The sequence below is a fragment of the Tripterygium wilfordii genome, chromosome 4 (genome assembly GCF_013401445.1).
Source record: "Tripterygium wilfordii isolate XIE 37 chromosome 4, ASM1340144v1, whole genome shotgun sequence".
Lineage (NCBI taxonomy): Eukaryota > Viridiplantae > Streptophyta > Magnoliopsida > Celastrales > Celastraceae > Tripterygium > Tripterygium wilfordii.
The window spans coordinates 4136332-4150785 of record NC_052235.1 but is presented as its reverse complement, the minus strand read 5'-3'; the positions used below and the strand labels follow the sequence as shown (position 1 = coordinate 4150785).

Here is a 14454-nt window from a genome sequence, read left to right as displayed (position 1 = left end):
ATTCAAAATCATTGGTTTTTTTTTTTTTTTTAATTTGCTCGGTATATTTCGATGTAGTTTGGTTTAGTCCGGTGTTTGTAATTTCCTTGAGTTGTCCTGTGTTTGTAAATTCTTAAATTGTTTTTGTGGTGTTAGGTTGAACATATTATGGAATGAAATATTAGGTTATTACTTTTCAAAAACAAAAAATGCAGACAAGGTGAGAGGGTTAAAAAAAATTTAATTCTTCATTTTTTTTCATAAAATTGAGGTAATTATTTCATTGTTCATACAAAGGGAGAGCTCTGAGCTCATTACTCATCTCGGGCCCCCATCAGCCGAATATTCGCTTCATGATAGCTAGTCCGACCATCTTGACACGTCAAGAATTCAAGAAAAAAAAATACTGGTGGGTCCCACCATGCACAATTAGATTGAAGAGTTTTTATTCTTCTAATACGGTTGCAGTTTGGAAGGATATTTTTGGTTCGCAAGAGTGTAGAAACAGGGATTGAAATCAAAGCTGTGTGTGTTTCACTAAGATTGAATTTAAGATGAGGTATACTTGTATTAGAATACGAAAGACATTGAAGGAAATAGCAAGGTTGATAAATTTAAAACAAGAAGAAATAAGAAAAGGGCAATCTGGTGAGGAGGAAAAAAGGTCCTCATAATGGAAGGAAAGAAGACTGACTGATGGACATCTAAAGGATCAAAGTGACACTACTAAATGCACAAAGCTGAAATTTATCTAGTATTTAGGCTCTAACAAAGTTCCATTAGAATCCAGAAAAAAAAAACTTCATCAATTTACAAGAAACAGAGGAAACTCACCACAAAGGTGGCATCCCTAGCTAATCACCAATCAAAAGATGCTTCATGCAGGAACTCAAGAGAGGCTACAACAGTAAGCCAATTAAAAGTCCCAACAAGCAGTTCCCCACTTTTTGGTGGGTGGTTATCATTTCTCTTTCAATTTTTTCTTTGTCCTAGTCTCTCCCTATCCCTTCAAGCTTTCCATTATCATGCACCAGAATCAAGTCATGATAAACTAGACTACTCTCCTTTATGCTGCAAAGCTACAAATATGCCCATGTCAAGCCCATGACTCAATAACTGTATGAACTGAAGCCTGTGATCAAAATCTGTTAAGAGCTCATTGGTTCCAGACGTCTTTGTTAGGAAAGTAAAGCAAGATAATAATTTGATAGTTTGTTTACTTATCTGCACAAAGGGGTTTGGTCTATGGTCAACCTGAATTGGGTACCTTATTGCCTAGAAAAAGAAAGGAATCGTCAGCTATCGAAGTTGGGATTTCTAGTTGATCTAATAATGATTTTTTAAATCAAATCAAGCAAGCCAGCCAAAATATTCTGCCTCTATGGCTCTATGGCTCTATGGATGGTTGATTGCAACTTCTCAACGAATTTGGTTACTGAGAACAGTGCTTAATTTTCTTTCCTGCTTACTTTGATAGACTACTAAGGCACATGACTTTGATAATGAAAATTAATTAAAATCATGATAAAACACCAAACTAATTGCATCTACAAAAATTACAATCATTTGCAAGACCAGTTCCTAATGATGAAGAAAGATTTTACATTAAATTTGTCAACAAGAGAGCAAAAAAGCAAATTAGGGATGCCAACCCCCACCAAACAACCCCACTATTTACTAATTTAATACCCATGACTAGTGGCCTAACCTCACCCACACTCACATGAACAAGACTAAAGCTGACAAAAACAACCATAAAAAAATTAAAAAAAAACACTTCAGGCTTGCACCATCCCCAACCATATATATATCTCCTAATACATTGGGCTGGAATCAGCTTTAAATACAAGGCTTATGCTCATAAATTTCAGTTATAGGAAATTCAGGTTCAGTTGAAAGAACTTCTTCAGCTATTTCACATGGTTTGTTTTGTTTTGTTTCACAAATCACAATGAATGAATTTTACATTTACACTCACTGAAGTATAGGCTACATCCTTCATTTTTGTGTGATATTCAGGTTGTGGAGTCTGTAACGATGGAGAAGTACTCTAATGGCAAGGTGAATACTGAACAACAACTAATTGTTAAGCAAGGAGAGCCAACTCTAGTTCCTCCAGCAGAGGAGACCCAGAAAGGTCTCTATTTTCTCTCTAACCTGGATCAAAACATTGCGGTTATCATCCGAACTATTTACTGCTTCAAGTCGGATAAGATTGGGAATGAAGAAGCTGGAAAAGTCATCAAGAATGCATTGAAAAAGGTTCTTGTTCACTACTATCCGCTCGCAGGAAGATTAACAATAAGCTGCGAGGGAAAGCTTATTGTAGACTGCAATGGCGAAGGCGCTCTCTTTCTTGAGGCTGAAGCAAACTGTGAAATGGACAAGATCGGTGACATAACCAAGCCAGACCCTAAGACTCTTGGGAAACTGGTTTATGAAGTTCCTGGTGCAAAGAACATACTAGAGATGCCTCCTTTGGTTGCTCAGGTTCTTAAACTTTTCAAAAAATTGTTTCCTTTTTCAACTTTTAGTATTTTTTGTTGAAATAGAATGCATAGGTACATGTACATAGATATCTAGCATTGCACAATTTAAACAGTTCATAAACCTGCATAGCGGTAAACCTTTCGTGATCGATGTTTCTTATGGATTTTGCAGATACTTTCTGCATAATTTGCCAGATTTTATTAAAAAACGACCAATGCTTGCGATGGTTGCTGTTTTTTTTTATTTCTTTAGCATAAACTGTGTATTTCTGCTATAATTTGTGATAGAAATATACGAATCAAAAAGTTTCTTTGTTGTCTTCTAAGTATTGTTCAACTTGGGTAAGATTGATTTAATGTCTTCTTTGATGTTTCAGGTGACAAAATTCAAATGTGGGGGATTTGTTCTTGGACTGTGCATGAACCACTGCATGTTTGATGGCATTGGTGCTATGGAGTTTGTGAACTCATGGGGGGAAACAGCCAGAAACTTGCAGCTAACAGTTCCGCCATACATTGATAGAAGCATACTCAAAGCTCGGAACCCACCAAAGATCGAGCATATCCACCAAGAATTTGCAGAGATTGAGGACAAATCAAACACTAGTGAACTTTACATAGATGAGATGCTTTACAGGTCTTTCTGTTTTGATCCTGAAAAGCTTGGAGAAGTCAAGGCAAAAGCTATGGCAGATAAGTACCTTGACAAGTGCACTACATTTGAAGCCCTCTCAGCGTTCGTGTGGAGGGCTCGAACCAAGGCACTAAATATGCAGCCAGAACAAGAAACAAAGCTCCTATTTGCTGTAGATGGAAGGCCTAAATTCAATCCACCACTACCAAAAGGATACTTTGGAAATGGAATTGTGTTGACAAATTCTATATGCAAAGCAGGGGAACTACTCGAGAAGCCCTTATCATTCGCAGCAGGGCTAGTTCAGGATGCAGTCAAGATGGTTAAAGACAGTTACATGAGATCAGCCATAGATTACTTTGAAGTAACAAGAGCTAGGCCTTCTTTAGCTTGCACTCTTTTAGTAACTACTTGGTCTAGGCTATCTTTCCACATTACAGACTTTGGATGGGGTGAGCCTGTGCTCTCAGGGCCAGTGGCATTGCCAGAGAAGGAAGTCATCTTGTTCCTATCACATGGAAAAGAGAGGAGCATAAATGTGCTTCTGGGTTTGCCAGCTTCTGCCATGAAAACCTTCCAAGAACTCATGGAGAAATAGAAAACCCCAAAACACCTTCTGCTGCAATGATTTTCAATGCATTTTATTGTTCTTGTTCAACAGTCTTTGTCATGGAACTGAAGATTCTCAAATTTAAATACTTGTTAGTTCTTTAGATATTAATGAAGACAAATGAAATTGGGATTGTCAAGGTTAATATGTGTATCCTCCATTTCACCATAGCACCTTGTCTAACTCATCCATAGATGATCTTAGATATTTATTGAGGCTATGAAGACCACAAATTTAAGTCATGTACACTATAATGTGTCTTAAAACATAAGAAAAGGTACAATTGACCTTTAGAGGCAGAAGCATCATGAACAAACAAAAGCAGTAATTAGCTTGCAAGAAATATGTGCAGAGAGAATGTGGAAACAGAGTAGAAAAGAAACGAACCCATTTTATACGAGGAATTTAGACAATCATCTTTCAATTTCTACACAAGTTGATATTAATCTTTGATGGTCTGAAATTGAGTGCAGTTAGGCTATAAATGCAGAGATTGGCTTGTTTTGACTTGATTACTATCTCATCTGATGTGGTTCTGTAACCAGGGACATTGCATTTGGCAGATGAACTCCACATCAAGCTTGCCTGACAAGAAGATGCAATAGCTGCTTCTGCACATTGGATCCCGTCAACAGAAGGTATTTCCAACTTGTAAACTCCATGCTTGTTTGTGGTTCTGTTCACTGAGAAGGATATCTGCTCCCTGGTCTTTGAAGAAATTGCCCTGAATTTGCAATCTATTTTGACTTCAGCACCTGAAAAACAAAGCTTTTATAGTATGAGAACTATGAACTAAAATGTTTTGCACGTCAAGTGCTCGATGAAATGTCAGCAAAAGATAAGAACTTAATACTCATTCTGGGTACTTGAGATCACTCTCACCTGGCAAGAAATAACTGTGTTTGGAGAAACTGTTGTTGGAGCAAATATCACAATAAACAAAACCCATTACAGTGATTCTGGAGTTGATGTTAGCTGGCTTAGTTTCCAAAGACAGTGAATTCATAAACAAAGATGAAAGAAAGAAGAGGATTATAGGAGTCATGGCATCAAACAACAAAAATATGAGAGAAACTGACTAAATCTTCTAAATGGGTTGCTGGAGTTGAAGATGAGCTCTTGCTCTATGTTGTGGTGGAGATCCAAGTTCCAACTGTAAGCAACCAATGGAAAAGTAATTATCTTTTCTCACAAAGAAACAAAGACATGTGAATGTTGTTTGGCTTATATAGAGCTTGATGTTGAGGAGAGATAGGGGGGACAAAAAATGTATAGCCTCCCTGGTGGGGCATGATTTGAGAATCTTAAACCCTGGATTGCTAAAAACACAAGCTTAAAGATACATCTGCAGAGGAATGGAGAACTATAGCTTTGATTTGTCCTCTTGTGAGGGATTATCTTGCCGTATAAAATGGCTGTAATTTGTTGATTAATGTAAACAGTAAAGGTTTCTAATGTAAGGACCATTGATTCAGTGAATTCAATACATCTCTGCAACACTGTGACAGTAGTTGGATGCACTTGAAGAAATTAATGTGTGTGTGTGTACATACAAGGCATTGAATGCAAGGCTCTTTTCTTGTGATGGATAAAGGAATAGATGTGTTCATGTTGCTCATGTGATCTTTAGTACTGCTATTTAAGTGTTTTCCTTTTCTTTTGGTGGAGTTCATGAATTGTAGAGGCAAGGATAACTGAATAAGATAATCTAAAAGGGTTGGCCGAGTTTATTCCTGACATTCCATGTAAGCCCATGAATTCTAAGTTCGAAATCTCTTGAAGTACGATGATCTTGTGCAAGGAAACTTGCTTGCCCATTCGACTAATTTCCTATGAAAATGAGCTGGTGGGCTTTTGTCAGTGCTTGTGGGCTTGGCCTTTGGACTAATTTAGTAATTTCCTATGAAAAATGAGCCGGCGGGCTTTTGTGACTTTTCTACTTTTCTTGCAGGGGAGTGCCTGGGCTTGTCATTTACAGTTTATACTGTTTTGCCTTTGTTATTCTTCATGGGCCCACCAGCTTACCTTTCCAAACCCAATAGGGTTTTATGACTTTTAAAAGCCCAGCCAAATATGATCTGAGGCTCGGTCAAGGCCCAATTGAAGACCCAGCAAGCACTAGTTCATAATTCGCGGGGGGGGAAAAAAAGAGTTGTTCATGTCAATTCAAACATGCAGTGATCTTGATATTTTTGGCTTGGCCTGGTTAATGGTCCATCTAGTTTGTTTTCTATTTTCTCTCGAGTTTTTTTTTTTTTTAAATTATTTTCTAATGATTTCTTATTTCTCGTATATTTCTAAAATGATTTGTTTTCTGTTTCCTCTCTTGTTTTCCATCCTTTTAAAAAGTATATTTTCCTTTTTTTTTTTATTTCAAAGTGTTTTTCAGTGATTTCATATTTCCCATATTTTCAAAAATGGGCAATTAAATGTGTTTTCGGGGTTATTTTAAGTTAAGAATAAATTATTGGGAAAAAAGACCAATATTAGAGTTGATTTTGTTATGTTTATTATGATCAAAACAATGAAAGAAACAAGGGCTCTTACCATGAAATATTAATACTGTATTTCAAATAGACAAAACTGTGAACGATGGAGAAGCAATCAAATTAAGACTTGGTCTTGAAGCCGGTGATGGATGTGCAGAAAACAGTGTCCTTAATGGCTTTGTTTTATCAAAAAATTAATGTATAAAACAAGGCACCTTTAATTTGACTTGTTGATTTAGAGTTTTCAATTGTGTTTTTTTTATTACATGGGAAGAGAATGGGGATGTTAGAACTCGAAACCTCTATAAGATACCACACACATGAGTGTTATATGTTGCATGTATAACTGTAACAACTCAACGAAACGTTTTTGTCACAAAAATCACCTCACAATATTATTTTTTTATGGTTGATGTGGGGATTGAAGCTGCACAGTGCACACTTTGATTCAAGTCTTTAATACAGCATATAATTAATCAAAGCTATAGGAATATATATTTCCATAACATTTTTTTTTTTTGTTGTTGTTGTTGGAGGACAAAAACATCATATAAGTTCGACATCTGATATGGACTTAAACTTGGTACATTACACAAGGCAAGATTTGAATGTGTTGCAATATTTATAATGTTAGTTCTTATTTTAGTAAATATAAAAACCAACGAGAGTTTGGTTGGCAATCGGTTAACTTAGATATATGTGTGTCTAATGTTCGATTCCAACCGTAAAAATATTTATCTGCAGCATTTAAAAAAAAATACAATATAAAAAGAAAAGGGGAGAGATGCCGCCTAATGAAGATGAAATGAGAAATGGTTGTAGATCGACAAGCACTTCATTCCTGTGGCAAATCCAAAGTCATAGGCGGTGTCACCGACGACCCCACCTATGTCTTCTTTCTTGTCTTTCTCCCCCCCTTCTTGATTTCCTTCTAAACATTTTTTCCCCCTATCTTACAAGTTTTATATTTGTGTATGAAATCTCATTTATTTTGTAACTGCGCTGTGAATGTGATCGCCCATTGTGATTGTCATTTTTTTTTGTGGGTTTTCTCCTAACGCTGAAAATTCACAAGTTATATCTTTATTTTTCATTGAAAGAGCTCAAAACAAGCTTTTGGGCTTCTGGGTCTCAAACATGAGTATGATCAAGTCTCCTAGTGGAAGCATGGAGTCTCTCAAGAGTGGGAGCTCCTGCTCCAAATCTCTCCAACCAACTTCTCCAAATGGTGCAGACTCGGTTTCTGAGACAAATTCTAAAGCAGAAACTGCAACGGCTCCATCTACGGATTTGGAGCTAAATGGAGCATTAACCCCACCAAGCCTGAATTTGCCAGCAGTGAAATTTGAGTTAGATGGGGACGTTGAAATCAATTCACCAGATGGTTCTCTTTGGGAGACATTTTTCTCTGATCATGTTGAAGCTGACTTCATGATATCATCTCCTGTGAGAAATCAGTCTCCCAGAGCTTATAACAGCAGTTACTTCCATGGCCTCCAAGGGCAGAGTACTCTGGCTGGGAGTTCTCCCCCGCGAAGCTTGTCTCAGCTTGGACCATTTAGCAGCATAAACCACAAAGGGAAAAGCCAGAGTCCACTTCATAGAGTTTTTAATTCTCCAAATAATAATCAGTTTATGCCAATTGAGAGCCTTTCCTTGCCATCTATTGATGATTTCTTGGATGATTATGAGAGATCAGGAGATGGGTGTGAAGGATATGGAGCTACAAAACAACTGTTTGATATGCATAACTCAGTTGTTCCTCCTCCATCAATGTTGGATGGCTTGTCATTGCATAGTAGCTCCAGGTTTTGTGGGTCGGTGACGGCAGAGACTAGCACCATTGGAACTGCACCATTGTCACAGCAACTGCAACAAGAACATCACCAAGAGAAGCACCAACCATCATCCTCATCAACTCCACCACCATCTCAGCAGATTAACCATGGCTTCCCTACAGCTTCTGAACAGGTGAAGTTTCCCTAAAATAATAATAGATTGAGTTTGACCCAGATGACAGATCAAAATTGGCATTCTATTTTGCTTAATCCTTAGGGATAAATTTCACAATTTAAACAGATAAAAGATCAAAATTGACATATTCAAAAGTCATGAATTCTGATTTGAATTGAGTTTCAACAGGATCTGCAGGACAGTGGGCTTCAACTGGTTCACCTTCTTCTAGCTTGTGCTGAAGCAGTAGCCAAGGAAGACTATATGTTAGCCAGAAGATACCTCCACCACCTCAATCAAGTCGTCACACCACTTGGTGATTCAATGCAACGAGTAGCATCTTGCTTCACAGAAGCCTTAACTGCTCGTCTTGCTGCAACACTAACAACAAAGCCAACAACTTCCACCTCATCACCAAAACCCTTCTCTCCTTTCCCACCAAACTCACTTGAAATCCTCAAGATCTATCAAATCCTCTACCAAGCTTGTCCTTACATAAAATTCGCTCACTTCACAGCCAATCAAGCTATATTTGAAGCCTTTGAAGCTGAAGAGCGTGTTCATGTTATAGACCTAGATATCCTTCAAGGCTATCAATGGCCAGCTTTTATGCAAGCACTAGCAGCTCGACCCGGTGGAGCTCCATTTCTCCGGATAACCGGAGTTGGACCCTCCATCGAATCGGTTCAAGACACAGGCCGGTGTTTGGCAGAGCTGGCTCACTCTCTCCACGTCCCATTTGAGTTCCACCCGGTTGGAGAAGAACTTGAAGACCTTAAACCCCACATGTTTAACAGAAGAGTTGGTGAGGCTCTGGCGGTTAATTCGGTTAACCGACTCCACCGTGTTCCTAGTAACTATGTAGGGCAACTTCTCGCAATGATTCGTGACCAAGCACCAAACATAGTGACCGTAGTTGAACAAGAAGCTACTCACAATGGACCTTATTTCTTAGGCAGATTTCTAGAAGCTTTGCACTATTATTCAGCGATTTTTGATTCATTAGATGCGACGTTTCCACCCGATTCAGTGCAGAGAGCGAAGGTGGAGCAGTATATATTTGCGCCGGAGATAAGGAACATAGTGTCATGTGAAGGGAGAGAGAGGACAATGAGGCATGAAAGGCTTGAGAAATGGAGGAAATTAATGGAAGGTAAAGGATTTGAAGGGGTTCCATTGAGTGTAAATGCAGTGACACAATCTAAGATCTTGTTGGGTTTGTATTCTTGTGATGGCTATCGATTGATAGAAGATAACGGTTGCTTGCTTTTAGGGTGGCAAGATAGAGCACTTCTTGCTGCCTCTGCTTGGCGATGTTGAAAAGCTTCTTTACTTGCATGGATTATGGATGCTGGAAATTAATTCTAGGTTCTTTTGTTTATTGCAGATTTTTCTTAAATGTTTTTTGTTTAAGCAATTTACTTTGCAGAACATACAAGAAAGGAAAAGGATGGATCTTTTTTCTATTTGTTGAAAATGACCGTATTATGATCAGGATTAGGTCCCTATTTTCTTTTAATTAATTCGTTCTATGTATAATGTTTATGTTTTAATAATATTGAGGAGGAAATAATTGTTTTATTTGGTACAAGATCTTGAATGCATTTCTAATTCCCGTCCTGGATGTCTTAAGCACTTAGACTGTGAAGGCTCTCTCTCTCACATAGGAAGATGGTATAAGATAAAGCAAAAAATAAATAAAATAAATAAAATTAATGACTACAAGTTTGAAGGAGGTACCTGTTCTGCAGAACCTGCGCTTTGGTTATCAAGATCATTGTTTTTTCTCCTCCCCAATTTCTGCACAAAAGAAACTTAGACTGTCCACAAATTAAATGACAGAATAATTAACAGCAGATGCTAATGTACAAATCCTTGGAGAATACTGAATTCGTAAGTTTGGTTTATGAAGAATACTTATGTTTTTTTTTTAGCTACAAAAATACAACCAACAACCAATTTTTATAGAACGCAAATACATCATCAATACATACACAGTACCCTCCAACAAACCAGAACCCGCGAGAGATGGAATTGTTTTACATTGTTCCCCCCAGTCCAACCATTTTCAAGAAACGCTGTCATTTTGCATGCTAAACAAATCAAGTTCCACTCTCACATAATGGAACATGAACATAGATTCCTCTTTGGGTCCTCATCCACCTTCTTCTCTGTTTACACAGACAAGCGAACAAGTATTTAACTTCTAGTGTATTGAATGGAAGCAAAAAAGATTGAAGTAATACATCTATCAGGCATAAATACTCTGCAGGCTAGTTTGAAACTATGAGTCAATGCCAAATTGTCAACTAGAGAGACACAACTATCAGAAAGTGAGCATATTGCCCAATAATTGAGGATGGAACTACCTGTTTTCGCTTTTGCTAAAGACAGCTGCACAACAACATGCATGGTGATGACACTTCTTGGAAGCTCCCCAAAAGGTATCCCACACTGGCCAACAGTCTTGTTGTTTTCTAAAATTTTCCCAGCATTTATCAGCTTGATGTCATTTGCAGCCTTGGGTGCAATCTTTTTATCTAAGGCAGACCAGAATGTTTATAGATGCAATGTTAGAACAGACAACTCAAACAAGAAGGCAGATTGACGTGTACAACTGCGTATGAAATTACCATAATTTCTCACTCAACAATGATATTCAAAGTCAAATAACAAACATAAGAGTTGATCCATGGAAGGTAACAATATCAAGTTATAATGTTAAACTAAAACTGTAAAATAGGTCAATGAAAAGAACCCGTGATAAGCATAAACTACTGATTCACTGTGCAAAGACAGGGAATTGTCCCAACATATTTAACCAACACAACCTTACAGCCTTGCATTATTCCACTCACTCATATATCATCCACTATAAAGTATGAACGTGGGGAATTCTAAGTGTCTGCAATCATGGAAAGATTGTTTTGGGCCTCATGTTGTGCCAGTGACCAATGATACGAGTGTAGGAATTTGCATCCATCTTCTTTGACTTCCATTGAATCATCTCAAGTGCAAGATGTTTAACATTTCCTGTAACTCTGAATTTTGTTCAAAAAGCTATTCACAGGATGATTAGTAGTGGTCCAAGTGGGGAAGCTCCTAGAAAGCAAAAGTAAGACTCCACTGTCTCTCATGGGTCACCACCATACAAATCTGTGTTATTTCAAATTCACCATTATGATCAGACAACAATTACTATAAGTAGCCATCATTATTTTAGTGGGTTGTTCCTTTAGTTATGACTAGATACCCCATTATTGGTTGTGGTGTGTGTGCATGATTCACATATCTCTATCAAATGAAGCTTGATTGACTTGCTTCGAAACATCCAAAACATACACTGCATGGCCAAAACTACTTTGCTGAATGATATTTAATAGGCAGTACTTTCAGTCCAAAGGAACAAGAACAAGCATTGAGACGAAGTTTCTGATGATATACCAAATCTGCAGCTACCTTCGCAAGGTACGCAGGCAGTAGGAAACACTGCAATAACTGAACCTACATTTGCAAGACATGCAGGGGACATTCTAGGACCTACATAAACTAGGATTAACACCATAATATCTAACGTCTATACCAATCAGAGAGTTTTTTTTAAAAAAAAATTTTCTAATGTGCATATATATCATGCCTCATATATATCTTCTTTTTTGTCCTAAAAATACATTTTCCCAACGTGGAATGAAGATGATAAATGGGAAATGAGAATATTCAACAAAAAGATCAGATGTAGAAAAGCCTGCTAAAGTAGAAGCAAATTTTTGTCTTAGTAACAAATGTTTTCATGGCCATTGCTGGAATGAAAGCGACAAAAAGAAAACGATAACATTCAACGAGAAGATCAAATGTAGGAAGGCCGCTAAAGTAGAGGCGAATGAGATTCTTCCAGATATCAATTGAAAATATCAGTACCCACTGTCAGTCCTATAAAAGCAGGGTGTTGGCACTAGGCAGGAAAAATCTAAATACCATCAAAACCTGTAACATTTCCATAAAGTGGCCACTCTGAAGACTCACACTTTCTCTTAGCTACTATCACACCAGACTGTGGCCTCTCCAATTTCAGTTATGTTACTTATGTTTCAAAATCAGCACAATAAAATTAACAAAATGTGTAATTGCGTTGCTGGCTGCAAAAGAAAAGATAAACGATTAATAAAGAGAACTTACAGTTCCTACTTGTATTTGGCACAGCAGATGATAGCTTTTGCAAGGGGAAAAGCATAGGGAAAATAGGACAAGTAAAACACATAGAAAAATATTAAGTATGGAATCCAGACCAATAAATACTAACCCAATAAAAGGGAAACATAGCTGCAAAAAAAGATGATGACATCTAGGGAAAAAGATCATTGATTAGATGTCGATGTAATTAAGTAACACCGAAGACAACTATGAAATTGTAGACACAGACTCAAAAGAAAATGTAGCGCCACATCGGACATCACCATGACCCAAGAAGGGGGGAAAGTTGAGAATAAAAAAGAATCTTTCCCCCAAACATTCTTTGTTCCTCTACATGATTAAAATATCACATTTCATGCATACGGAAATATTGAAAATATTAGCACATATGACATCAAAAGATACAATTCAGTTACTTCTAAAAACAAATCAAAGTAAAACGTGTGTGACGAAGAGAAAGAGACAATCATAGAAGGCCAGAAGGCAAACCCCAATGCAATCAAATCATATAAAAGCCTGCATATCCTCAAACCGAACACAGGATATAATATTCTGCTAGTTAACACGAACCCACCCCTAAGTTCAAATATTGCAGAATTTTGTTTGCCAAAGCCTCGCCACACAGAATCTTACAAAGTATGCATGAACTTTAATACCATGAACCATTGAACCCTGTATCACTACAGTAATACAGTGCCGTCCATAACAAAGAATACATCAGACAACTATAGCTCAAGCAGAAATTCAACAAAATTAATGTCGTAAAGCATCAAAAATAATACAAGAATCTAATTCCTGACCTTTAGGCCACTGACAGACAATTCTCTCCTTGAGCATGGCCACCGTAGTTGTTGGCGAGTACCTGAATGGCCCGATATCGGATCCATCATACAATCGAAATTTGAGCTCTACCAGGTCCTCCTCGGGCATTGGAGCTCACCGAAACGCCCACCAACGCGTCTAAACCGGCTGAAACCTCTCTTCAAGTGTCAGCAATACCCCACACACCACAGAAGCTCACAAGTAAGCAAAGTATATCTTCGCGATTCCTCCCCAGTATGTAATACACACTTTGCCCTACGCACAAAGTCGAACAAATTAAAAACTCAAAGTTCCCCTGTTTGGAGCCCAAGAAAACGCAAGAAAGTAAAATAGAACCATAAAATCTCAAATCAAAAACCACTCAAGATATCGTAAAGTAAAATCAAAATATAAAATAAATGAATACCACAAAACGAATCGCGAGGTGCGTTTATGATGAGAGAGAAAGATAGCTGAGAGACTCCCGAGCGATTGAACCTGAAAACAGTAACCCTAACCAGGAAAAAAAAAAGGACTTGGACCCGATCTCGACGATCTACGTCTGTATACTATTTTTTAAAAAAATTTTGTGGTATTTTTTTTTTAATATTATGGAAAGTGCGCCATAAGTGCTTACATTTTTTTTGAACAGTTTAAAATCTCATCATTATTTAAAGGGATAAGTATGGAATTGGTTCATAAACTTTGTTTTGGATAAAAAAACCCTTGTATTTACAAAAAACGATAAACATTATTCCTTCTGTAAAATTTCCGTTGAAAATTACTGGGGGTAGATAATTTTTGATCACTGAAATATCCGATCAGGTTCAACTCAGTCACCTATTTTTCAAATGTTTCAATTTTGGTATCTAAATATCTAAATTGTTTCAAACAATTCATACAAGCAGTTTTTAGCTATTTCGAGTAGTTAAATTTCCTACTTGACGTAAAAAAAGAGCTTACTTGGCATTAAAAATTAAAATAAACATAAAATGTATCAATAAAATACATTTGCTCTCCCAACTTCTCATATCCTCTCCTATAAAACCCACGAACCCTAATCAAGTGTTGGTGTCACAACTTAGCAATTGACCTCACTTGATGCTCCAAATCCCTGAGTCTCACCAACCCTTGCTCTCTAATGCGGCATGAACAGGTGACGGAAATACGAATAGAAGTTTGGCCGTGAGGCTACATCTTGGGTTTTTTGAATATTATTTTTTATGTTTGTTTTCATAATATCCAAGTCATCAATTTGTCAGCCCACATCAGTAAAAATCAGTTGAATTTGACTTTTATCTTCCATAT

The 14454-nt window shown here is 37.3% G+C and overlaps 4 protein-coding genes across 4 annotated transcripts; 2 read left to right on the top strand and 2 right to left on the bottom strand.

Moving 5' to 3' along the window:
* The first annotated feature begins 2016 nt into the window (after positions 1-2016).
* Positions 2017-3940, top strand: LOC119996817 (omega-hydroxypalmitate O-feruloyl transferase-like). Its single transcript, XM_038843610.1, has 2 exons — positions 2017-2469; positions 2846-3940. The coding sequence occupies exons 1-2, from the start codon at positions 2017-2019 to the stop codon at positions 3698-3700; spliced, it is 1308 nt and encodes a 435-aa protein (XP_038699538.1). The 3' UTR covers positions 3701-3940.
* Positions 3941-4083: 143 nt separating this feature from the next.
* LOC119996487 (pollen-specific protein-like At4g18596) lies at positions 4084-5002 on the bottom strand. Its single transcript, XM_038843144.1, has 2 exons — positions 4595-5002; positions 4084-4467 (listed from the first exon to the last, which is right to left on the bottom strand). Exons 1-2 carry the CDS (start codon positions 4755-4757, stop codon positions 4133-4135), a joined length of 498 nt encoding a protein of 165 aa, XP_038699072.1. The 5' UTR covers positions 4758-5002; the 3' UTR covers positions 4084-4132.
* Positions 5003-7274: 2272 nt separating this feature from the next.
* Positions 7275-9906, top strand: LOC119996816 (GRAS family protein RAM1-like). The gene is made up of 2 exons (XM_038843609.1): positions 7275-8184; positions 8344-9906. Exons 1-2 carry the CDS (start codon positions 7339-7341, stop codon positions 9472-9474), a joined length of 1977 nt encoding a protein of 658 aa, XP_038699537.1. The 5' UTR covers positions 7275-7338; the 3' UTR covers positions 9475-9906.
* A 123-nt stretch (positions 9907-10029) lies between these two features.
* LOC119995974 (membrane-anchored ubiquitin-fold protein 4-like) lies at positions 10030-13729 on the bottom strand. Its single transcript, XM_038842458.1, has 4 exons — positions 13574-13729; positions 13146-13422; positions 10524-10694; positions 10030-10325 (listed from the first exon to the last, which is right to left on the bottom strand). Exons 2-4 carry the CDS (start codon positions 13273-13275, stop codon positions 10270-10272), a joined length of 357 nt encoding a protein of 118 aa, XP_038698386.1. The 5' UTR covers positions 13276-13422; positions 13574-13729; the 3' UTR covers positions 10030-10269.
* Positions 13730-14454: the final 725 nt, after the last annotated feature.